Genomic DNA, 24,158 nt, shown 5'->3' with positions numbered 1-24,158 from the left:
ACAAGACTTTGTTACAGCAATATTATTATTTTCCAAAGCTTTGCAATGCACTGAACTGCTCCCCATTCATCAGAATGGCATCTGCAGTGAATTAAATTTCTTTTTAACTAAAATCAGTTCTTGATTAATCCCAATCTTTCACCTCTTCATAATAAAGACCGGCTCCTTGGGAATATTCAAAATTCATAGTCCTAAAATGTGACCGTGGATATGCAAACACATAATTCTTAACATCCTGCTTCTTTGTGCTGCTATTGGCTGTCATAATGGGCATGATCTAGCGACTGCTCTTGCCCTGTCACAACAACCAGGCACAAAAGCCTCGCAGCTGCTATTGAAGTTGGCACTGAGAATGCAATGGATATGGTTGTATTTATGATTTGGAGGCAGGGCTGGGGAAACAGAGCTTAGTGATGAAAAATTTTTTACATCCAAAGCGTATTTACCAAAATAATCCATTTATATTGCCAAATTAAGTCAATTCTAGAACCAGGAAAAAAGATAGCATTAAAAAAAACCAACACATTTGCTCGGTCTTTCAAGGAGTAAGAAAACAAAAATTGGAAAGCTTACCTCATGGAAAAATAAAGAAAATCCAAGTGAGTTCACCAATATTGCATGTCCAGACTTTGCCAGACCAAGACTGTATTGCTTCATTAAAACAGGAAAGATAGGACGAAACCAAGACTGCTCATTGAAAGTTGGTCTTTGCCTTTCTTTCTGTGAGATTGAAATAATACCTTTTTGCCAGATGAATGTTTTCACCAGCAGCTGTTTTACGAGGAAGCTGACATATCAGAGCTCCTCAGCTGTCAGCAGATGTGAAGCATGTGAAAACGGGGACGTTTTTGTGACAAAGCATCTGGCTCCCGTCTGAACCGACTTTGTAACTAAATAACTCAAACAGCCAAAACTCTCTTAATGAGTTCATAAAGTTCAGTGCTTCTTCCAACTCTCCTCCATGCATGTGTTCACTCATTCAGACTGCAACATGCCTGTTTCAGTAGAAAAAAATAACAAGCATCCAGGTACGAGGCTTAATGTGTTGTGATCGATATTCTAAAATCAATAATGTCTTTTTCAGAAAGACCTGCAGGATTCCCTACTGCTCTCCCTGAGCTGATCAGCTTTCTACTTGATTCAGTCAAATCAAAATCTTAAAGAGTTGGAACTCTTTCAGTCCAACAGAAATGCTTCTTAATCAGATCTTACCTTCTTCCCCATGGCTGTATGTGCTCTCTCTGGTGGAGAAGGAAAAAGCAGAGAATTATTTTTAGACAGCTGGCTATTTCCCTGAGGAGGAAGACAGGCAGGAGACAGAAGACTGAAAGGTGTTCTTGCCTGCAAACACTCCTCTTTACTAGGGTGTGTATTCACAAATACCTCCCTTAGACACACACACGCACACACACAGCCTGTCATCTGCTTTACAGGTTTATACAGGATCATGGAAGGCTCTGAAGGAGTATTTAACCCTTTGAAAAGCTGCCACTGAAAAGATCAAGTTTTTTATTCTTATAAATTACGAGAACTGGCAGAAAATCGACTCCATCAAGAATGGGGTAAAAGTAAATGACTGCACTGATTTTGTCTTTGCAAGACTCTAAGATGGAGTCTGGCATCAGATAATGCTGATCGAGGGCCTATTTTCAGTGTCACTGTTGCCTGTTTTGTGTAACCAAGCATAGACAATAAAGATCAAGAGGAGAGAGGCAGAGGAAGGGCGGGGAACCGGGGTGTCTTACTGTTGAGCAAGAGAGAATTGGTTCTTCCTCCATCCTAATGAGAATTCATCCTTTGAGATGGATGACTCACTCTGAAAACAATTTCATACTTGTAATAATGAGATCATATTTGAGGAATTGGGTGTGCATCCCTCGAGTAAAAGTGTGAAGAGTTTTACCCAAAACTACATTTATTTGTGTGGATTTTATCTGTTGAACTCAAGAAAACTCTTGCATATGAACATTCATGGTACATAATTTGAAGTGTCAAGAAAAAAACAAAAACAAAAAAAAAAACTTTGTCAAGCTTAACTGAGTCCACTGGGGGAAACGTTTTAAAACAGGAACACTTCTGGTCAAAACAAAACAAGAACTCGGATACTAAAGCTCTGGAAACCGACAGTGTCAGCTTGTGTGAGATTAGATGCACAGGAAGTTTGGAGATAAGTAAATCCCTAAGTGTTTAGGAGGTTATTTTAGTTTAGATAGTTTATTAGATAGTTAAGCCACTTTATTTCTTACCAATCAGCTTATGCCTAAGGGACAAAGCCTACTGAGCTCTTCAGAAAAAAACTAATTGCACAGGATAGATATCTGTCTGAGCAAGTATATGTCATCCTCTTTAACCTTGATTTAGGATGGCTTGGAAAGCAGAAACGGCTCACCTTTAAAGTAATTTTATTTTACGCCCAAAAAATTTCTATCCACATTAAGATGTCATTTAAGATTTCTGACACTTGAATGGGGGAGATGTAAAATGCCCTTGAAGGTGTTCGGGAGATTTTATTGCCTAAAATAGAGATTTTTATTTTTAACTCTTCCTTTCTCCACAGCAAGCATAAAGGTCTGAAATTCAACCTTCACTAAATTAATGTAATTTAAAATACTTCTCTCATTTAAGTTTTTGCAACAGATTAAATTTGCACGTTCTGAAGATAGACAATTATAGAATAATAATAGGTTTTCTCAGAAGTAGTTAGGTATATCCTTGGCTGAGATAGGCTTTAGGATCTTACCACACATGTGGCAAGAAAACAGATTATATGTCTTTATTCGACTTTAAATGTGTGCATTGTGATGAATGGTAATAACGGTTTGACATTTTGGAAATAAAGTTAAATGTTCTATACAAGATCTACTGGATCCCCAGGTGGTTAAATAATTATTACTCAGAAAATAAGTCTAACTCCCTTGCCTTGCAATGTGAGCAAATTTTATATTTCAGCCTCTCAAAACCAATGAATCTTCATCAGTGTTGACAAAATGTTTGGCCATCACAACATGAGATTGGGTAACTTTGATATTAATCGCTGCAGTTAATGTCAAGCGATTTTGTATCATTTGTCAATACATGCTAAAAAAAAAAGATATGTGTAATGCAGATGATGGAATTTTCTTACCTTAAGCTACTTATCTTTGTATACATTTGTATACAAGGGAAATGTGCAGTGGTCTCACAGAGGTAGTCCCATCGATTCAGCTCTATGAAAAAATAGTTAAGTTTTTATTCAGTATGAAAAGAAAGTTTAATTTTTCGAAATGAAATGAAAAAAATTTGTCTTTCATTTGTGAAGATGATACTAGTTAGTATGCCATGAGAACATTTTTCCAAAGCTACAGATGTTTGCTACCTAGGAGCTGTTTAAGGTGACCAGAAAAAAACTGTTGAATGAGACGAGAAGGGACTTTTCACACACCTGTGGAGGTGAGGTGATTACACCTTTATAGTTCCTTTGAGCAAAGTAGAGTTGGATGACTTCAGCAAATTTCCAGCAAACAGCAGCCAAACCCAAGATTAACTCACCACATGTGGATGTGAAGAGGCTTCAAACATTTACAGCAGATGTGCACTGTCAACCCAACGCTGCAAAAATTCAGCCTGGGCAAATATCAAAGCTCTTATCTATTGTTTCAAGGCAGAATCATGTCTTGTGGTGATAGCAAGGACGAGAAGTGGAGAACGCACCTGATGAACCGAACAGCATTGCTTTATCTGTGGGATTGTGTTTCATACTGCTGGAGCTGATCAACCGTGTTTAGTTTATTTGCTTTCATCGCCTCAGCAAATATTCTCCAGAGTTGCTCCAGAGGAAAGAGAACTCCACTTTCCCGGAATAAATAAAAAAAAACTTACTCCGTTTGTTTAAAAAAAATCTCAGATCAGATATCTGGTGAAAACTACTTCAAACCTCTGGCATGAAGAAAAAATATCACACGTCTTTTGATTGAATCAATAGTGAAATAAATCAGCTATGGCATGTTGCAATTTCATAAGAGTTTCACAATCTAGTTGATACAGCTTCAGTATTTCGCTCTGTGTGTAAAAAGTACTGCTCCTTCAGGGCAGCTCAAAGCTGACAAATACAACTTTTGAATTATAAAGTTGGTGTTACATTAAATATTAACAACACTTTCAAAAAACATCTTAGCAGGGGATTTTTGTCAGCTAAAGACCTGCTTTTTACTGAAAGCACTTCTAACAATACCAATAGATTTGACTCGAGGATTTGTGTCATTTTCCAAAACCCCTAAACTCACACAAAACTCATAGATCCACTCACAGCAGCTACTGGGTTTTGTCTTAAATCTAAGCTGAGACAGAAGTTGGGTAGCTTAACCAAATATTGGGATAGAAATTGTGAGCTTTATAAATCCCCATAATCCTTCAAAGACCAAAATACATTATTTACCCAATGACCCAATCAGCCTTTTCTATAGCAATATTAAGAAATGCTCAAATGTAAAACAATGTTGTTTAATTCTATTAATATTAGCATGTTGTGTTAATGAGTTGGGTGAATATCTGTGTATGAGAAGCAACTTGTTAGGAAAAAATAAGCCTTCTACCTGCTAAAATAGCAGCACAAATTTGTGCCAATGAAGTTCAATATTTACACTGCAAAGCTGTTATTAAGTCAGAATAGACTTGCTCTAATTTGTACAGTGTTGTATAGGATTAGGGTTTGTTACAAAGTTGAACTGCAGCAAACAGCAACTGTAGTATAACTAGTACTGAAATTGGAATTACCTGTTTATGTAAAGTACCTGGCAATAAATTATTTTCTGAATTGGTGCTAATTAAATAAACTAAATAAATTTAAAAAGGGATCTGTTTGTGGAGAACGTTCTTCTGTTGTCAAAGATTCCATCTTGAATTCACATTTTATAATATTATATATATTGAAGTGTAAGAAATTACACACTTTTAACTTTTCACAATTGTGCTTCTGTGGCCATAAACAATATACATTTGTGTAAATGTATATTGTTTTGTGTTTTCTGTGTTCTTTACTAGTTTTGTTTTTGGGGTTAGAGTACAAAGAATCATTAATTTTGGTTGAAAATATAGAATATGTTGTTGTCCATCACCTACTCTGTCAGTAGGGGTCAGTATCGTTCCACCAATGACAAAGACATCGAGGAAGAAATGGAGACCTCAGGAAAATATCAGGTTATAAGACATATAGAGAGATGACCATTTCTAAGATGGATATGAGGGCTATGTAGCGGCTGTAGCATTGAACTGAGCTATTTTGTGTTGCATATCTATAACTAAATGTTGCGGCAAAATTAACAAGATAACCTAAATTGCGTTGTTTGAAACCACTAGTCTGGAGATACCAAAGTGAGACTTTTGAAACTTTTAAATCTTCGGTAGAGTGCTGGTTTGATAGGTATCCTCCTCTTCACTGGACAGATCTCCATACGTTTTTGCATTCCTAACTAAAGCATGAGCAGGCAATGACGCAATCACTCCTTTTTGTCTTGCATCATTGTGTAATCCACCGATGTCCAAGTTAAGCATTCCAAACGTATAATTTTTCCGCCATGGCAAGTTTTATTTGCCTTGCACAGAAAAATGTGTTATTTCATGCTTTTTCATCATTCAAGAAAAGATGAACATAACCATTGTGAGATACAAGTCTGAACACAGCTGAAATGAAAAAGGTGCAAAAATTCTTATATATGAACTTTAAACATTAAAAGTAAAGGTATACAATCGGAAGTTGCACTACTGACCTTTTTGTCATTTTCCCCAAACAAGAACATTTCAAATAATGTTGGTTAGTCTCATCTGTTTTGATGTATTAATACACTCTGACCATATGGCTGTGTGGCATATATTGTCACAAAACATATGCTGTGAAATATCACGTCTCCGAGCATATGCTAAATGTTTGCTAACTGGCATGCTGACAGTCTGAACCGAGATGAAGACGGAATCATAATGTTCACGGATGTCCTATAAAACAAGTGTGATAACAACAAGCTCAGGGAGGGAAACATCTGGTTGCTCGAAGTTCTTGGTGTTGCATGGGAGTCATTTCTCAGCCACGTAGTTTGCTGCTTGTTGCGCAAGACTGAGGAACGAACAAAGCTGTCTGTTGAAAGCTGCCTGGTGGTGTCCTCAAGTGTCCCGCTGATGCAATTTCAACAGCCAATCATTCACTGCCAAGCCTTGCCAGGGAAAACAGGCAAAAAAAGAGATTGACCAAACTTGACCTACTGTCCCACCCTTCTCTGTCTAAAACCTATTATATATGCATGTATGATCACAATGAAATGAAAGTGTTTTGCCTCTAATGTGTGCTCTTAAGTATTTCAAACACACATAAACGCATATTTACTTTCTAAACGTGCATATTATATACATTTAAGGACATATAAGAAAATAATTTCAATGTTTGGATGTTTTTTTTTGTTTTTTTTTTACAGTTTTTATTGGTCCAGTGTAGACTCTTTTTCCAAAAGAGGCAAGTTAATCACATTTATGCCAGTGGGAGCAAGAGGCAGAACAGATGGCATGAATGAAATGAGATTTTACAGGCTTTATGAACACAGCTCTTCCAGTAGTGCACCACGACTATTGAAAACAGAAAAGAACAAACAATAATTCTAACAACACACTCAATAGATCATTTAAAACAAAGGCAGTATAATTGATTTCAAAACAACTGACTATGAATGAAAGATTAACAAGATGTTGTCAGAAAGTGTCACTTCTAGCACTCGCCTTTAAATCTCCTAGAAAACCTTAGAATGAAAAGTTACTTTAAGTATTGTTTTGTTAATAAAGTTATTTGGTCAATTATAGTGAGACATCTAAACCTAAATCATTTCTAATCCTTAGATATTGACTTTAAATAAAATACAAACATCACCACCCAATATTTATGACTTCATTTACTTTATTCAATATTTGGAACTTAGATCACTTTTGGATTTACCAGTTAGTTTTTTCAATCTCCCAATTAAAAGAATAATCTAAAAAATGTACTTATTGCTCTTAAATATTCTACATGCTTGTTTATCTTGCTAATTTTTGGGGGGGATGGAGGGGAGTTACATAAATTGTTTTTTTATAGTTTATATCATATTAAGAAATATTGAGAAATATCTATTCCTCCTCATGTTCCTCTTTGATTGACATTTCAGCTCATTAATATAAGATACGGGCAGCACAGTGGTGCAGTTGGTATAACTTTTGCCCTGCAGCAAAAAGGTCCTGAGTTTGATTCACGGCCCGGGGTCTTTCTGGATGGAGTTTGCATGTTCTCCCTGTGCATGCATGGATTCTTTCTGGGTACTCCGGCTTCCTCCCACAGTCCAAAACCATGACTGTCAGGTTAATTGGTTTCTCTAAATTCTCTTTAGGTGTGTGTGCGGGGGTGGGCGTGCCTGTGTGTGCATGGTTGTCTTTCTCTGTGTTGCCCTGTGTTGGACTAGCGACCTGTCCAGGGTGTACGAAATGTCTCGCTGGAGATAGGCACCAGCACCCCTCCAGACCCCACTAGGGACAAGGGTGTAAGAAAGTGGATGGGTGATATGATATACAGTATGATATAAAGGCTCTTACTGTGCAAACACAATGAAAGCTGACCAAGACTATTCTGAATATGTCACCATACCAAATGAAATGCTATTTATTTTACACCACTGATTAGGATAACACTTTATAGTTTTATTCTGATTATGAAATTGTACATAAAAAGGCTAATCTATGGTATCCTTCACCTCTGAATTTAGAGCTATCATTTGCAGGGAGCAGCTACTTCTGATCTGCTGGGTACTTAACACATCAGGGAGAAAATCCTTCAAGTTAGTAAGCACTCAAGAACTATGGAATGTATTTGAACAGCAGTCAGTATGCTGCAGCATATTAAGTAGTGAAGAGACGATCCTTGAAATGACAGCGAAAAGACTGAGGCTTTGTAGCATTTGATTTGAAAGATATTGTGCATGACTAACACCTTAATGAGCTCCACTGTGCTCCATTTTTCATGTGCAGAGATTTTTTTGCATAAATCTTGCCCTTGAAACCACAGGGCCAAGGCTCTTTTGTTGCTGAACACTCTCAGTCTCATTTTGGTTGTGACCTTCCTCTGTCCTCCCCGCAGCTGCTCCTGATGCTAAGGAGTCGGCTCAAAACGGATGGACGTCCTGCTGGGAACAGCAGTAGCCCTCTGCCACAGGCTCAATTTGCATCCAGCGGCAAAGATGAAAAGATAAGACATTATATAAAATATTATATCTCAATCACGTGCTTTCAGGAAGCAGGTCGCAAGAAAATATGATCTCCATTCTGTTTATTTTTCCCCAATCTGTTAGTGTTTAAAGGAGAAAACAGCTCTTAGAGCAATACGGCACATCTGTGAGGTTTGGTAGTAAGCATACAACACATCCAAACATCCTGCTCTGTCTCTTCAAGGTTGTTTAAATCAAACCCAGTGGTGGTCTGGTCATTCCAATTTCTCTTACACAGCTGTGAAGGTTAAACCTGTTGAAAAGATTGAAGAATCTTTTCTGCCTTTCAAATAGTCTAAGTATACAAAAGCCTTATATCCCAGATATTTCCAGCATCAGCAAGCTGTAGTAGGAGTTTCTCACCATCCAGGTTTGTGTTAAATATTGTAACTTATTACCACAATAGATTACCACATCTGAAATGTCTTACTTGCAGAAAGTTCCAAGGGCATGCCAGAGCCTAATTGATAGCCTGTAAAATCTAATCTTTAAATGCTTAATTATGTTTGACTGTTTGATATGATTGAGTGTGAAGAGAAATTAACAAACTCTATTCAATATTCAATAAACTGTTGAAGCTCACTGAACAGAGCCACAGTGTTTGCTTACTAATTACAGATTAAATGAAAACCCGTTAGTGGTCTTATGCTGCCCTCCTATGGCCACTTTTGGTAGTTATCATTGCAACGTTGCACTGGAGTTGTATATGACAGGAAACGATACAAGACCCCCTCGTTAAAAGGCATGTAATTATAATAAGGAACAGTTTTTCTTCCCTATCCTGATTCTTATACTATCAAGAAATCACTTTAACAAAACTTTAAATAGAACCTGTCTGACAGCATAAAGCAGACTACAAGATCTAAAAACAAAAAACAGACTGCTTCCAATCTGAAGAACAAACAACACAGTCACTGACATCTATCAGTCTAGAATAATTTGGCAATCCCACAAAGTACATTGAAATCAAAATTAATAATAAAAAACACTGAATATTGTTGAACTTTCCCAGGTGTGGCTGACCAACTCAACTGAGATGTTGTGGCATGACTTGTTAAAATTCCTCCACACGAAGGTAAAAGACATTTGGTTGATTTTTTTTTTTCTTGCTATAACCCATTATTTTATGCATAACAAAGTCCAACCCTACCAAAGATATCCTTGGAGAAAAGTTTTGTTTTTCAAGGTTTATGAAAAATATAATATTTCTAACTGATCTGCAAAATACCAAAAAAGAAGGCAGCTGTGATGGCAAAAATTATTAGGAAGGTACACAGCCACAAAAGCCACTAAGTGGATTTAATTTTGTTTAAATATCAGTTTACTCAAGAAAATCCACACTTTTGATTAGTATCTGACATATTTTGTAAAGAGAGTGTATTTTACTCAAGGCTCGCACATCACACAATCAATAAATGTGATGCTTCGATAAAGCCGGTTGGTGTTTTCCTAAGTAAAACCATGGTGACCATCCCTGAGCTCAGATTCAGGAGATTTATCGACGATGAGTGACACTGTGTGAACACAGAGTGACACCTACCTGTCTGCTCATCTAAACAAAGGTCACATCGCTGTGTGGTGTTGGTTGCCTGACAAATGCAAACCTGTCACTGTCTCCAGGGGCAGGATAAAAGGGTTCAACAAAGAAGAGAAGAAAAAAAAAATCAAGCTTGGACTAGATTAAAAAGAAAGAGTACATGCTGAATTACTCCAATGACAGTGACAAACATGTGTAGTTCAAAGACGAAACACAATTTAAACTGGATTTTGTGGGTGTCTGAATGATATTTAGTTCAATATTTCATCTATATAAACAAGAAAGGAGCATATGAAGAGTATAAGGAAAAAAATATCTGACAAAACAAAATGCATTTATTCTGTCACATGAATTGATAACTGCTTTTCATGAAATACTTAATATATACTAAATATAAACTATATAAAAAATAAATCTGGCATATGTAATAGAATTTGAGATTTTAGGTAAAACATGGTCAGAAGTGGGAAGTGTGAGGCATGAATTGAGTTGAAATGCAACAGGGAAGTGAAATGACACATTTACAAGATGACAGGCCAGCTTTAATTTCCTGGAACACACAAACATACACAGATTGCACCATTTTCACTATTGTGACTGTAGCAAAATTGTAACCAAAGTACATTGTGGTATTATTGCATTCAGCATAACAAGACATTCAAGTGCACATTGCTGTGAAATCTTGTTTTCCTCTTCACAGATTTCTTCCCTTTTCGCTTGTTTTCACACTTAAATGTTTTTCACTATAAAACACATTTTGACATCTGACAGAGATAAAATGAGAAGACAGCATGCAGTTTTCATTATGGAGATTTCATTTATTAAAGAAGAAAACTATGCAAACAACCTGGCTCTATCTGAAAAGATAATCATAGTACAAAACTAATAACAGGCTATTCCAACCCTAGTGGCAGCAACTACCATTAGGTGATCTGGAAGTCTTTCCATTCTTTGCAGAATTTTTTTTTTAATTCAGCAATATCGTAGAGTATCTCAATCAGGTCGCACTTTGACTAAGCCCTTCAAAACATTAATTCTTTTTTTTTTTAATCTGCACAGACTTGCTGGTGGGCTGTGGATAACTGCACTTGGATTTGTGGTATGGTTCCACCATTTCATGCAAGTCTTCTTCAGCCTGAAGTGGCAAAGTAACCTCAGACTTTTACATGACCACCTTTATGCTTATATTAATGTTGGTAGTTTTTGTTTTTTCCTCAAATGCTGCTGTTAATTTTACATTAGATTTAATGGTATGAACCACTCCAAACAACTTTTCTCACATTATTTTGGAAGCTATACTCTCAAAAAGTCTTAGAAATTGAGTTTTTTGGGGGGATGGGCTTTTGTGTTAGTGTAGGTCAGAAGTGGCTTTTAACTTGAAAATGTAATTTGGGTGGAATTTTTGCCAAATCTCATTCTTATTGTTAAATAATAAACAATGAGCTTAACCAAAGCAGGGGAGTGGTGCAATGCAGCATTGTCTGGGCATCGTGCTGATGCAATATCTTGGACGATCTTGGTCTTTTTGTGGCCTTTTGATTAGCTATTGGTGAGCTTTAAGAGTAATTGGCCGCACGGTTTTTGGAAGTTTCACCAAAGTTTCATGGTTTCTCCGTGGGACTGAACTACAAAATGTGGTCAGAGGACCAACTACTTTATTTTTTTCCCCAAAGGACCAGTAATTAAAATAATAGTTTGTTTGGACAGCTATTTCTTCTCTCACAATAAATAAAATGATTTGAAAACTGCTTTTCATATTCACTCAGGTTATCTTAAGGGGATTTAAATGTGACAAAAAAGGAAAAACAAAATAATTCTTAGAAGGGACACAATTTTTCACAGCGTTGTATTTGTGGCGTTAAAGTGTATAGATTTTTCATGGTTAGGTTGCAAAAAAATAATTAGTATTAAATAATTCTATAAAACATTTTAACACAATAAAATAATAACATTAATAGAAAAAAAAAATGTAAAAAAGCATCCTTCAAGCAAACAGTCCAAAAGTTCTAAAAATGGAGAATATAACAAACAATAGGTTGATTTTTTTAAAACAACATATAAATAAACAGTCATAACATAATCTAATGTTGCTGAAATGAGGATCACACCAAACTTTCTGGGTAGGTTTCTGGATTTTTATTTGACATCATCTGCCAGATGTGCCACTTTTCTGTCTGTAAGTTTGAGCAGTCAGAGGCCGTTTTCCTCTCTGTTGGATCTACAGTCTGAAGGGCAGGCGGGTTCTGCTGGGGGAGCAGCAATGTCTGGGCGTCGGGCTGATGGTTGAAAACAGAGACTGGGCAGGGAGCAACTGAAGTTTCCCGAACAGATCCAGCACACAGACAAGGAGACAAAACCTCTGTTCTGTCCATAAATAATGGACATGTAGGGCGTACCGTCCTTTGTACTGAGCTGTCTGAGGTAACAGCCCCTGATTGGCTGCTCAGTGACTGATGTAACGGTGATTCTGGCTGCCTCTGCTCTCTGTGGTCATGAGGACCACTGCTGCTGCAAGTCACTGGGAGGTGTGGCCTGTTCTCCAAAACGCCCAATGATGTTTGTGTCGCTCTGACGGGCAGCTTGTTGTTGCCTTGGTGACTGCTCAGTCCCTCCAACGATCCATACGAGTCACATTCTGAGGCATCTCCAAGGGAGCCTGTTGGGAATCATTTGTTAACATTTTGCATTTATTCCACATCCCAAGGCCGTCTGGAGCGAGCATTAGAGAAATGATAAAACGGAGATAATTTTGTTACCAGTAATGTGATGGCTAATAAAATCCTTCCCAAAGAGCTCATGCCAGGTGTCCCAGAAACAATCAGCCGAGGCATCTGAGAGAAGCAGGAAAATAAAGATTATACTGTCTGCTTTAATACATGGTTATATGAGCAGGAAATATGATAGAACTAAAGTCATGATTATTTTAGGCTGGCTTCTGCGTGCTTTTGGCACTTGCATTGTTCCAGTTCTGTGAAAAATTATTTTTAGCTCCAGTAACAGCTGGAAAGTTTGTAATGTTTATATTATAACAAAGTAAGAAAAAAAGCCTACTGGATTGAACCTGGAGAATCTCTAAAGAAGCTATATATACATGCCTTATGAACTTTTCACTGTTTGTAAAGTCACATTCTGTCTGGTTTTGGGGATTTTATGTGACAGAGCAGCAAATAGTATTGCATAGATGTCAAAAAAAATGATACACAATGTATCAAAATATTTTACAAATAACAATCTTAAAAGAATTGCAGGTATGTATTCCAACATACACCATGCAGAGTCAAAATTTCATTGATCTCCTAGAGTTACAACTGAGAATCTTCTTTGTTTAATGTCTCAGCTTTGCACATGCACAGACCATTAATCTTTTCATCAACTTTTACCAGTTTTTTTGTCCCTAATGAAGAAAAAAGTAGGTTTACAATTGCCTCATTTGTCTAAACCTGTTCAGTCAGATGATAGACTGAACAACGTTTAATGAGATTTGTAAAGCTATCAATATTGTTTTTTTTTACCTAACTCTGCTTCAAACCTCTCCACAACTTTATCTCTCCACTTTGCATTGGTCTACCACTTAAAATCCCCCCCAAGATACATTATTATTATTATTGGGATCTACTGTGACAAATTTGCAAAAAGAGTTTACGTGAAATGACGCCTCGCTGTCCTCAGACAGTACATGAACCCATTCGATAGCTATTACTCGTCTTGCCTTAATTTTTCTTGGACATAATATTTCACATTCAAAGTTTTCCTAAATTTAAGAGAATCATAAATTATCCTAAGCTTTTAAAATGAGGGGTTTTTTATGTTTCTGAGTGTAATCTTGTTCATCCCACAGGTTTCTGATCTCCTGGTTGTCAGAAAGACAAGTCAGTGGGTCAGTTCCAAACATCTCTGTTGCATCGCCTCTTGTGCCAATTTGGGTGTCAGGGTGTGAGTGAGTCAAACTACTTCTAAAGTACAACCATGTCATAAAATACATTTTGTTCACCTTTGTCAGCGGAAAGGGTTGGCGAAGCGCTTCCTGATCCATCTTTGGAATGGTCACTTAGTTTGTACTGCCTGGGGCATATGGGATCTCTGTCTGAGTTCAAACTGCTGTGCTCTGTGTCATTAAGTAGCAGTCGATCTGACAGCACAGGAGAGTTATTGTCATATGGAGACACCTCTCCGCTGGACGCTTTGAGGGAGTCACTAGACATGCAACTCTCAGTCAGAGAAAATGAATCTTCTGGCCTCAGAATGCCTGACTCCCTGCAAAGAAAGCAGAAAAAAAATATTTTGGCATCTCAATAACGTACAAAAAGGATCAGCGGCCTAGCAGACAAATCACGTAAAGAGGGAACTACTGGAGACTTACGAGCACTGAGAGGCCCTTCTTCGCAGCAGATATTCGACAACATCAGAATCCGTCTCAAGCAAGCTAATCAGCACCTCATTCTGAAGATCTGCAGGAACCTGGGTAAAGCAAAAGTCCAGTTTGTTTCATCATCTTATAAATAATCGATAATATCAAATATATATTTAGTAGCAGTAAAGAAAGTCGTATTATGAATAGTAAAGATTTATTTCATAGTACATATTTTTGTCTTTTACATCACTAATTTTAATTTTCTAATGTTTATATAGCAGTACAGATTGTTTTATTATATAAGAGAGAGTTCTGTGAGTTATTTTCAAAGAGCATGACTTAATTCCTGTAAAAAGCAAAAACATAAGAAGATGAAGCAGATACTGGAATGCTTCCAGTAGTCTTCTTAGTTCTCAAAATTGAGGGTAGATAAAAGCTCATTTCACAAGGTTCTGGACTAAAAACAAACTTACTTTAGTGATGTAGCTTTGTTTTACAAGCATTTATAAAACCTTCTCTTGGTATATTAAGTTGATGTTTACATTTTCTTTATGTGGCTTCACTCTGTTAAGCCCAACAATTGGCTCATAAAACAAGAATATCTGTGACTCAGTTAGTCTTAAACTTCACCTTATCTTTGGCCGTTTTAAATGCCTTGTACTCCACTTACCATAAACAGCATATCATAAGAATCGATCATCCTTTGGACAACACTGATGATGGCTGAACTCTCCTCTGCATGGGCAAAACTCTGGACAGCAAACTCTTTGTCCGAGTTCTTTTGCTTGTGCAACAAGTTGGGACCAAGGATTGTGGCTAAATTGCGTGACGTCATCTTGTTTCCTGGGATCTAAACAAAAAAGGATGATAGAATTTTTTTTTTTTACAAATAAATCTACTAAAAAATTACATTTTAAAAAAAACTTATTAGGTCAATGATTCTGTTCAAAGTCTGTTTCTGTGGATATTACAGTAATTTAGTTTCATTGTTGCTCTTAATAATGCTTTTGTCTCGCACTTCAGCTTGTGTTGTCATGTTATTCACACAGTAATCTAGCCTTTTGAACCCTGTTTGTTAAAAAGCTGTGTATCAGCTGTATTGCAATGTTCAAAGAGCTTGAAAGAAGAAGCAGCTTAAAGTCCGGAAATGACGGTTCTTTCTTGGGAAAGACTGAAAATGTAAACACCTGGCTCCCTTCAAGCAAGATTAAAAATGTTCTACACAGTCTCCAGGATCTCCAGCCATAATTTCATGGTGAAGGCAATTATGACAATTTGCAAAATTTCTCTGCACATATTGGAGGTTTCTGAAGCTCCACTGTCACTTTCCATCTTACTGTGAAGAACAAAGCACCATCTGTGTTTTCATCAACTCTTCACCAGTGTCAAAGGATGCAGATGATGAGGTTTTCAGTACGGATGGCCCGTTTCTCTATCCACATATTGTGACTTCAGTCAGAATGAAACATACATAAAAAAAATTTCCAACATCTCTATCTTTTTCTGATCATCAGACTGACTGTCTGAAACTTGAAGTTATTTTCAGAGTTCTGCTTTTCCCTTCTTCACATAGTCCTCTGTTCTTTTCATGGCTAAAGGCAATGTCAAGTCTTTGCTTCAACAGAGGGAAAATACATTTCACATTTAAGACGCAGTCTGAAGAACCCACAACTCCCCTAAATCTGTCAGTAATTTTCCTCTATGTGCAATTCGGAGGAGTGTGCACTTCTTCATGGAGAGTTCAGTGCATACCAATCTCTTATCAGCAAGGGGCATAAGCATGTTTTTTTTATTTTTAAATATTTTCATCTGCTTGCTGAGGTTGTAGATAACACACCTAGAAAAGCCTTACAATAGATAAGTCTGCTTACAGGGCTGCCAGTGACAAGATATCCTGGGTTTCATAGACCTGCTTGAATTTGTCTGACAGGGGTATGCAAACCATGAATTATGGACAAGCCACCGCTACTGCTATCAGGCAGGCTGTTGCTTAATGCAACACCAAGTATGCAAAAATGCTGTCACAACAATCTCACCAGGAAGGCTTTGTGCTTGTTCAAACAGGCAGAGAAGGCTTTGACTCATCAAGAATAGCATGGAGTGCACTGCTGTCTTGATGACCCCCCAGCAGTAGACCTCTCCAAATATGTCCTGAAACCATCCATGTTCTGGCAGCTTCTTTTTTGAAGTTTTCATTATCTGTCATAAAGTGAGCCACAAGCTGGCCAACATTGATAATGGCTATTTTTATTTTGAAAATACTACCCCCCCCAAAAAAAACTTTACCAGAATAATATCATTTCATATCAATGCAAAAAAGCAAAAAGTAAGGGTGTAGAATATAATTACAGAAATAAATTCTTTGAGCCACTGGCTCAGTGAGTTTAGTCCAACACAAATTAAAATGTAACCCTATATTATTCTCAGTCCAACACATTACCCATCTCAAGGTAATTACCTAAAAATTATACAAAATCTATTCAGTGCACAGAGGCAAAATGAAAATAAATAGATGCTAAGTGTTCCTAATATGTCTCCTCATAATCTCACACATGCTCACAGGTACTGGGCTTTATAACAGGAGAAAAAACAAATTAGGCCATAATAGGGGGATGTTCACAGAAGCCTGGTGTCTGTGTTCATGGTGCTTCATGGAGAGAGTGTTCATGAATCATTTGATAAAGATAATTATAATCGATTAACATGCATAACAGAGCTGCTGTTTTGGCACAGTAATCTCTTCAAATTAGAGGCTGCAGATGCAAGGCACATCTGTCCAACTGCCCTCTGCTGGCTGCTGGCATTCATCGCATTAAATCTGTGGAACAGTCTTTTTACGAGGACGCAAATTACTCTCTGATGGCTAATCATGTGGGGGGGGGGGGGGGTTTCTATGCTTTTGGCTTTTGCTTTTTTGTCTAAGCAATAAAACTAATTTGTAATTAACATGAAAGTGATGATTAATGTAAACAATCTGGGAAATTATATATATATACAGTACAGACCAAAAGTTTGGACACACTTTCTAATTGAATTCAATGAGAAGGTGTGTCCAAACTTTTGGTCTGTACTGAATACAGACCAAAAGTTTGGACACACAGTCGTGTCCAAACTTTTGGTCTGTACTGTACTTTCCACGAGTTATACAAAGCAAATTCTGCTTTATTCAACTCATCCAAAAAGGGGGAAGATATATTTTTTTTACCTTTTGTCTTTCTGTGTCCAGGCTGTCTTCAGCATATGAGGACACAGTGGACAATAAGCTGAGGATGCGCTGCAGCGTGTCGCTATTAGAGGGAGGAAGCAGAAATATGAGGAGCTGGATGGCACTCTGTTGTTTGGAATAATCCAGCACTGCAGAAACACAAGTGCATCAACATAAGTCAGTTAAAAACATAATCAAAAGTTCATACAAACATTTACATCAAAATAGTGTATAAAGCCTGTGAAAAACTTGCTGATACCAATCATTGGCATGAATGTTATATAAATTGTGGCCCACAGACACATTTCATTTACAGTTCTCTTTACAAATAGTCAGCGCGTGACTGAATTAATTGTGGATTTTCTCAAATTTACAATGGTTCAAAATTAAACATAGCACAAATACAGACATAATGTGTACATGTTTATGTAGATATTAACAAGTTTATTGCATAATTGACTTGATATATAAGAAGTTATCATTAAAAATGTTAGTTTCTTTAATTTTGCTGGTTTTCTGGCACAGATCCAACTTTTAAAAGAAGTTTAAAAATAGCTGATAAAGTTTCGACAGGGTTGACATTAGGTACAGTGTTCCAAGGATTCAAATCTTTGCGTTACAAACTGTTGTTAGAAAAGTTTTATTTAAGTACTTTCTTGACTATATAAATCTGACAATAAATTTATCTTACTCTTTCATTTTACAATAATGCTTGCAATAAACTAATTTGAACTGTACTACCTTTCCACTTTGAAAAAAAAATAATAATAATTTATATTGCATCTTTAAATGTCCCAAATTCACACAACATCCATGCCCATGGTGAGTAAATGCAAACTTTTCATCGAGACTGCATCTGTCTGTGTGCTCCTCACGCATTGTGTGGATGAAAGCTGTGTACAGTTCTCTTGTCAGCAGCGGGTCAGGCAGGTCTCTGAGGAACTTCTTCAACAAAGCAGCAACGTCGTGGACGCAGTGCTCATCGCTAAAGTGCACTTCCCAGCCTTGATCAAACTCCTCACGGAGCTAGATGAAACATCATCACAATCAGTGCTGGAAAGAATTTTTTATTTTTTTTTTTTAAACATTGAGGAAGTTGATCAAAGTACAGAAGGTTACCTGTCGTACTCTCTTTTTGGAACTCCCAACGCGGAAAATTCCTACGGTCTGCAAGCCTGAACAAAGACACGAATGCTTCACAAGTGGCAACAACCTCATACACATTCATAAAATGATTGATGCTTCTGAAGTTTGTACCATTTTTTTCCAAGTGTTGGCAGCAGAGATCAACTATCCTTGGCACCTGTCTGTAAATAGGGTTAAGGCTGAGCTTTTTGTCACGGGGTTTCTTCCTGTTCCCGGCTGCCTCATCTGGCAGAGACAGCTGAAGGGCCTCCAACAGCCGAGCCTGGTTATCATCGAGGTCAGTGATGCAATCCACAGACACTCCACCCTGTCAGTCATAAGAGTGACAACCATGTAGTCAATGGGAAGCAAACCAGCTCAGCTATGCTGCAGGAAAACGTGTGTGCTGGATCCATTTAAAGGCCGCAACATCTGCATGCAGGGTGAAGATCTAAAAAGGTCACGAATTCCCACCGAAATCTGCAGAGCGGCTGTAATCAGACAGAACCCCTGTTGTTCTACATGAGTGACTCAGGTTTATTGACAGAAAGGCTTACCCTCCTGGATGTCCGTGAGGCTATGTCTGGTGTGCTGGGGAGTGGAGAATCGTTATGGCTCTCTGGGGTGGAGCTCAGAGAGGAGTTGCTGCTGGAGAGCTCCTTGTTAGGCCGTTTGAAGCCAGAGGACAGGTGAAGGAAGGATAGCATCAATTCAGTAGCATTACTCTGCTCCTCCCGCTGGTGATCGTGCTGGTGTTCGTGCCGGAGCTTGTGCACGCGGTCGTTGGTTATGACGTGCGACAGCGGTATGCCAAACGCCTGTGGTGAAGTCTCTGTGTGATGAGGGGGAGAGTAAGAAGTAGTGATTAAAGCTGAAGTTGGCACATAGTTTCTGAATTGTTCTTCAGTCATGTATAGTTCACAATGTCTCATAAAAGCATTCACACCTCTTCAATTTGTTCATATTTTTTTATGATACAACTGTGAATTTAAAAGCACTTTATGACAATTGTGTGGGATAGACCAACACAGAATAAGGCATAAGTGGGGAAAAGAACAATGGATTTCAAAATTTTTACAAATAAAAAACTGAAAAGTGTGGCACTGATTTGTATCCAGTACTCTGAGTTAAGAATTACATTTTGCTGCACTTGGAGGTGCAAGTACTTTTGGGTATGGGTCAAACAGCTTTGCGCAGACTGAAAGGGGAAGGTGTGTGAAAGATTTTCAGGTCTTCCCAGGGATGTTTTAGTAGGGATTGTGATCTGGACTTTGATTGGTCCATTCTATCACATTGATATGTTTATTACGGTTCCAGTCTATTGTAGCTGCATGTTTAATGTTGTTCTATGGTTATCTCCATCTGTCAATCCACTGACCTTTTTATGTGCTTCCCTCTAACCCTAGAGAAAAAAAATCCACACATAATGATGCTGCCACCACCAAATTTCAGATTTGGAATAGTGTCTTAAGGACTAAGCGCAGTGTTAATTAGCATTTTCTTAATTTTTGCATTTTTTGGTATAGGATAAGAGTGGGTGAATGCAAGACATATATATTGGAATCCATATAAAAATGTATGTTTCCTTTACTATTATACCCTACTTTGTGTGGGTCTATCACAATTAAATACATTGTGATTGTAACGTGATAAAATGTGTAGAGATTTAAGGGTTACGTACATTTTTCAAAGCACTCTATCGTTTGTATAATTTTCAGGAAAACATATTAAAATTTTAGTAGAATCTTAAATAAATTCTACTAAAAATAAAGAGGAACTGGCAACAGCACAGCACGCACTTAATATTCAGTGAGTGCATACTTTCCCAAGTGCCTTTGTAAACAAAAGACTGAGGAGAAAAGAGGAAAGAGGGGGCTGGGAATGCCGGAGGATAAGCTGCAACGAATGAGCCTCCACTTAAGATTGTTTTAGTTATTTCCCTTGACTGCCTCTTTCTGACGGAGAACATCACTTTCCTGCCACATTGTTGCAGAGGGCGGGGCTGTGTGGTGGTTGAAGATCACAGCTTCCTCTGTTCTGGAAGATTCTGATCACTCACAGCTCCGAGCGAATAAACAGCTGAAAGTGTGTTTGGTGGAGTGAGTGTACACAGCTTCAGCCAAAAAGGATAAGAGCAGCTTTTAAAATGTCAGAGCCTGACAAGGCCCAAGAAACTAATAAGAAGCTCCCACGGATCTAAAATACAACTGTGTTTATCTCCACAGGCTTGAAAATGACTTCGGTTTGGGATTTACAGCTATACCATTCTTCTGTAATATTTGTGTGAAATCTTCTCACAGGATAAATTTGAGAAACACCGCTACTCATCATGAGCGGCATTACCTTTGTCTCTGTTCTTTTCCTTAGATAACGAATCCAACTTCTTCCTAAGAGACTTCTTGTGCTTGTGGCCATCTGTAAAAGTAAATACAAAAATCTGGTTTATTTAGCTCCTGTTCAGGCTTGTTTCACTACTGATCCCCTTAAACTCAAGCAAGCAATGTCATTTTTGCACTATACTAGGGTGAATAAAATCTATATTTTAATGCAATTGATTCAATAAGATTAGCTTTTTTTAATAGGCAATCTTGAAGCTGATTTGATGCAAACTAGAACACTTAATTGCCTCTCACCAAGTGTAGGAGAGATTGAATAAGTTGCACAACATATTGAATCTCAGACATCAGAGCAGTGACAAGGACAGCTTGGAAGTAGCATTAGTTATATTTTTAAAGTTTATGTGCCATTAGGCCTGTCGCGATAAACGATAAATCGATTAATCGTACGATAAATTAAAACTATCGACGTCATTTCAATTATCGGCATTATCGTCTCTTCCGGCCTTTTTCTCTTTCTGTTGATGACACCGAATGAAAAAAGGCTCAACTCCGGTGCTCTCCACTGACTCCTCCCTTCCTCATTTCCTTAGTGTAAAGCTCAGTGCACACTACACGATCTTAGAGCTGTCGGCCGATTGTCGGCCCATTTTTAAAACCTGACAGATCACACATTAGCCGACAGAAATCCTAGGTATAACGGTTCGATCGGGTTCGTTCCTGCCGTGTGGTGTCCAACAATGGGCGCAAAATAATGGCTACAAGTCCAGTGAACTAATTTTAAAACCAGGTATTAATCAATGCATTACTACAATCTACCTGCAATGCATGTGGCTAGTGTCAGCGTAAAGTCCTGACTGAATGAAAATCATTATAACCTATTTAGTCACGTTAACGAAGAACAGCTGAAAAGTTACCGGGTTTATCAACTGCGGTAGCAATTTCGCTCCAACTCCTCCCCTTGTCATTTCTATATTCTTTGCATGTTGAATAAACATTAATGTTGTTTCCACGTATCATCTCCAATGTCCGCTGGACTTCGGGTTGCGCCGTGTCAGCTGTTTGGGATTCCCCGACGTAATTTCCCCTCAGAAAACACGGAGGAGAATCCGAGCTTTCTGATTGGCTGCCTGTCACATTCAACAGGCTGCGTTAAGATCCCAGTTGGGGAAAAACCCTGATTTAGATCGGAGCTGCAACGACGATCTACCGTAACACACCACACAATCTTAGAAAGATCAAAGGTCTAAGATTGTCATAAGGGGAAAAATAGGAGCAAAAAATCATGTAGTGTGAATTATTGCATCAGGTAGTCGATGTGCCCATCTTCTCTATTTAAATCTAATTATTACTGAAGGGCAACATAATATACAGACTTCATAATCTGCACTCTTTTGGTTGAATGCAGTATTTATTTCCACTTTGGCTTTATGTTGTTTAGTTTTTATCAAGTACATTTTTTGTTAATGGAGACTGAGAATCCATTTTGTTTTTGGTTGTTTTGTTTATTTTGTTTATCAGCTCCAGTGTTAAATATTCTTTTGAAAATAAAGTGCATCTATCTTTGGCAGGAAATCACGTGCATTATTACGTAATTTCCATTAAATCAGTGTAAAAAGGTCTTCAGACAATATTATCGTTTATCGCAATAATTTTTTGAGACAATTAATCGCTCAGCAAAATTTGCTATCGTGACAGGCCTATGTGCCATGCATTCAAACTGTGAGCCAACATGAAATTAGACCAGTATGATTGATTTATGGCTTCTTTGTGTCCATACCTGAGCTAGATCTATACATGGCAAACTAACTGACATAAACATATACTCTGCGTATCTATTTGAATCCCAGATATATCAGCAATTAATAAAGTAATCCTTTATTGCAATAGTATAAAGGCAATGGAAAAAAATGGTTCCAGCTCTACAAAAAAATTATTTGCCTTTCTTGTGCTTTTGGAAGACAAACTAAAGTTGTTGCCCGACCTTTCTGTAATGGTTACAGTTGTTAAAACATTTAAAATAATGCTTTTATTGTAGATGCAATCAAGTTTAGGCAAGTAACAATCCCCTTGACTAGATCAGCAAGCATCTCCCTTACTTAAACGGCATGCTCTACTGGCTTTAGATTTTGAAGAGTTGCTTAAGGAAATGGACATCTGTGTGTGTTACTAATGAAACTCTTTTAAAAGGCTTCATATGCATTTTATAGAGATTGTTAGGGAAGTCAGTTATTGTTGCACATGTGTTTTCTCCATGATACCTACATTACAGCTGCTGCAATAAAAGATACTGTACATTTATTTCCAGCTTTTCCACAGATATTTACCAGGATTTCTAATAAGTGGATCTGTGCATGTTCATATATGTCAGCAGACAAAAAGAGGTTTGCACAAGTGAATATTTGAGTGTGTGTGTGTGAAGAAGATAAGTACATTTTGGAATGGTGATATGGCAGCCCAGGTCGTGACACCGAATCAGTCGCCTGAAGGCAACTTCCTGAAGGCGGACCCTCTCCAGTTCTGAGAGGCTCTGCAGTGGGACTGGTTTTAGGGAAATGCTGGGTCCCAAAGATGTATTCCAGGTGATGTCACCCTGAGGAGACACGCAGATATCATTAATTCAATAAAGCAGACAAAATTTTGTTGATAAAGTTGCCAACTAAACAGAAGAATTCTGTTTTTGCTTGCTTGTCACACAAGCTGCAAAATGTAAAGTTTATAAAAAATATTTACATATTTGTTGAAACTGTCACTATGTTGTGACAGCAAGGTTTCCTTCAGAAAACCTGTCAAGCCTGGTGGTTGGGACACTAGGGCAGTCATTCATCCAGGGGCCCATCATGTTTTTGAGTTAAAAAATGTTTAAAGTTGACAGATAGTTTGAAAATACCACTTGATAATTATGTGTTATGAAAAGATTGGAAGATTAATACCTGAACACCAACTATAAAGTCCTAAAAATGCAAACATTTAAAAAAAAAAAAAACAATGCCTAGCCTGGTGGGGGTATAAGTAAAGCCTGGTGGCCCACCAGGCTTATAATGCACTGAGGAAAACTCTGGTGACAAAATTGTGAAAAGAATAAATCAAGCTCCTCCCAGTGCTAATTAGAAACAACCAATCAGAGCCAGGAGGAGGTCCTTAGTGCTGTCAATCATTTCCATGTGTACACTGTTCACTTCTTTCCCTCTTCCCCTCTTGCACTCTGCTTCCTTACAGCTTCTCTCCGTCAACAGAGCCTGGTGTGAATGCTAAAGTTAGTTAGCATGGCCACTATTCACAGCAGATAAATGTTTTTTCTGTAACGGTGAGTTGCTTCTCCACCACTAGCACATTTAACAGCATGTTCACAAGG

The 24,158-nt window shown here is 37.7% G+C and overlaps 2 protein-coding genes across 4 annotated transcripts in view; both read right to left on the bottom strand.

Moving 5' to 3' along the window:
* The window catches only part of mid1 (midline 1), a 40,217-nt gene extending 38,873 nt beyond the window's left edge, over positions 1-1,344 (bottom strand). The window contains exon 1 of one of the 2 annotated variants that reach the window (XM_032567251.1): positions 1,213-1,344. The gene's annotated coding sequence lies outside the window, so the exon portion shown is untranslated. The remainder of the gene's footprint in view (positions 1-1,212) is intronic. The other variant, XM_032567255.1, reaches the window with a different exon arrangement.
* An 8,962-nt stretch (positions 1,345-10,306) lies between these two features.
* LOC116723365 (rho GTPase-activating protein 6) overlaps positions 10,307-24,158 on the bottom strand; it is a 28,034-nt gene continuing 14,182 nt past the window's right edge. For both annotated transcript variants that reach the window (XM_032568200.1, XM_032568201.1), the window contains exons 2-13: positions 23,237-23,396; positions 20,811-20,882; positions 19,025-19,299; positions 18,600-18,795; positions 18,462-18,517; positions 18,218-18,368; positions 17,343-17,491; positions 14,808-14,987; positions 14,147-14,244; positions 13,778-14,040; positions 12,543-12,617; positions 10,307-12,442 (exon numbers count right to left, since the gene is read on the bottom strand). In XM_032568200.1, the coding sequence (XP_032424091.1) occupies positions 11,889-12,442; positions 12,543-12,617; positions 13,778-14,040; positions 14,147-14,244; positions 14,808-14,987; positions 17,343-17,491; positions 18,218-18,368; positions 18,462-18,517; positions 18,600-18,795; positions 19,025-19,299; positions 20,811-20,882; positions 23,237-23,396 (2,229 nt within the window). In that variant the 3' untranslated portion in view covers positions 10,307-11,888. The remainder of the gene's footprint in view (positions 12,443-12,542; positions 12,618-13,777; positions 14,041-14,146; positions 14,245-14,807; positions 14,988-17,342; positions 17,492-18,217; positions 18,369-18,461; positions 18,518-18,599; positions 18,796-19,024; positions 19,300-20,810; positions 20,883-23,236; positions 23,397-24,158) is intronic.

The sequence above is a fragment of the Xiphophorus hellerii genome, chromosome 7, assembly GCF_003331165.1.
Source record: "Xiphophorus hellerii strain 12219 chromosome 7, Xiphophorus_hellerii-4.1, whole genome shotgun sequence".
NCBI classification, from domain to species: domain Eukaryota; kingdom Metazoa; phylum Chordata; class Actinopteri; order Cyprinodontiformes; family Poeciliidae; genus Xiphophorus; species Xiphophorus hellerii.
The sequence above is the reverse complement of the archived record's forward strand: the minus strand, read 5'-3'. Positions and strand labels throughout refer to the sequence as shown.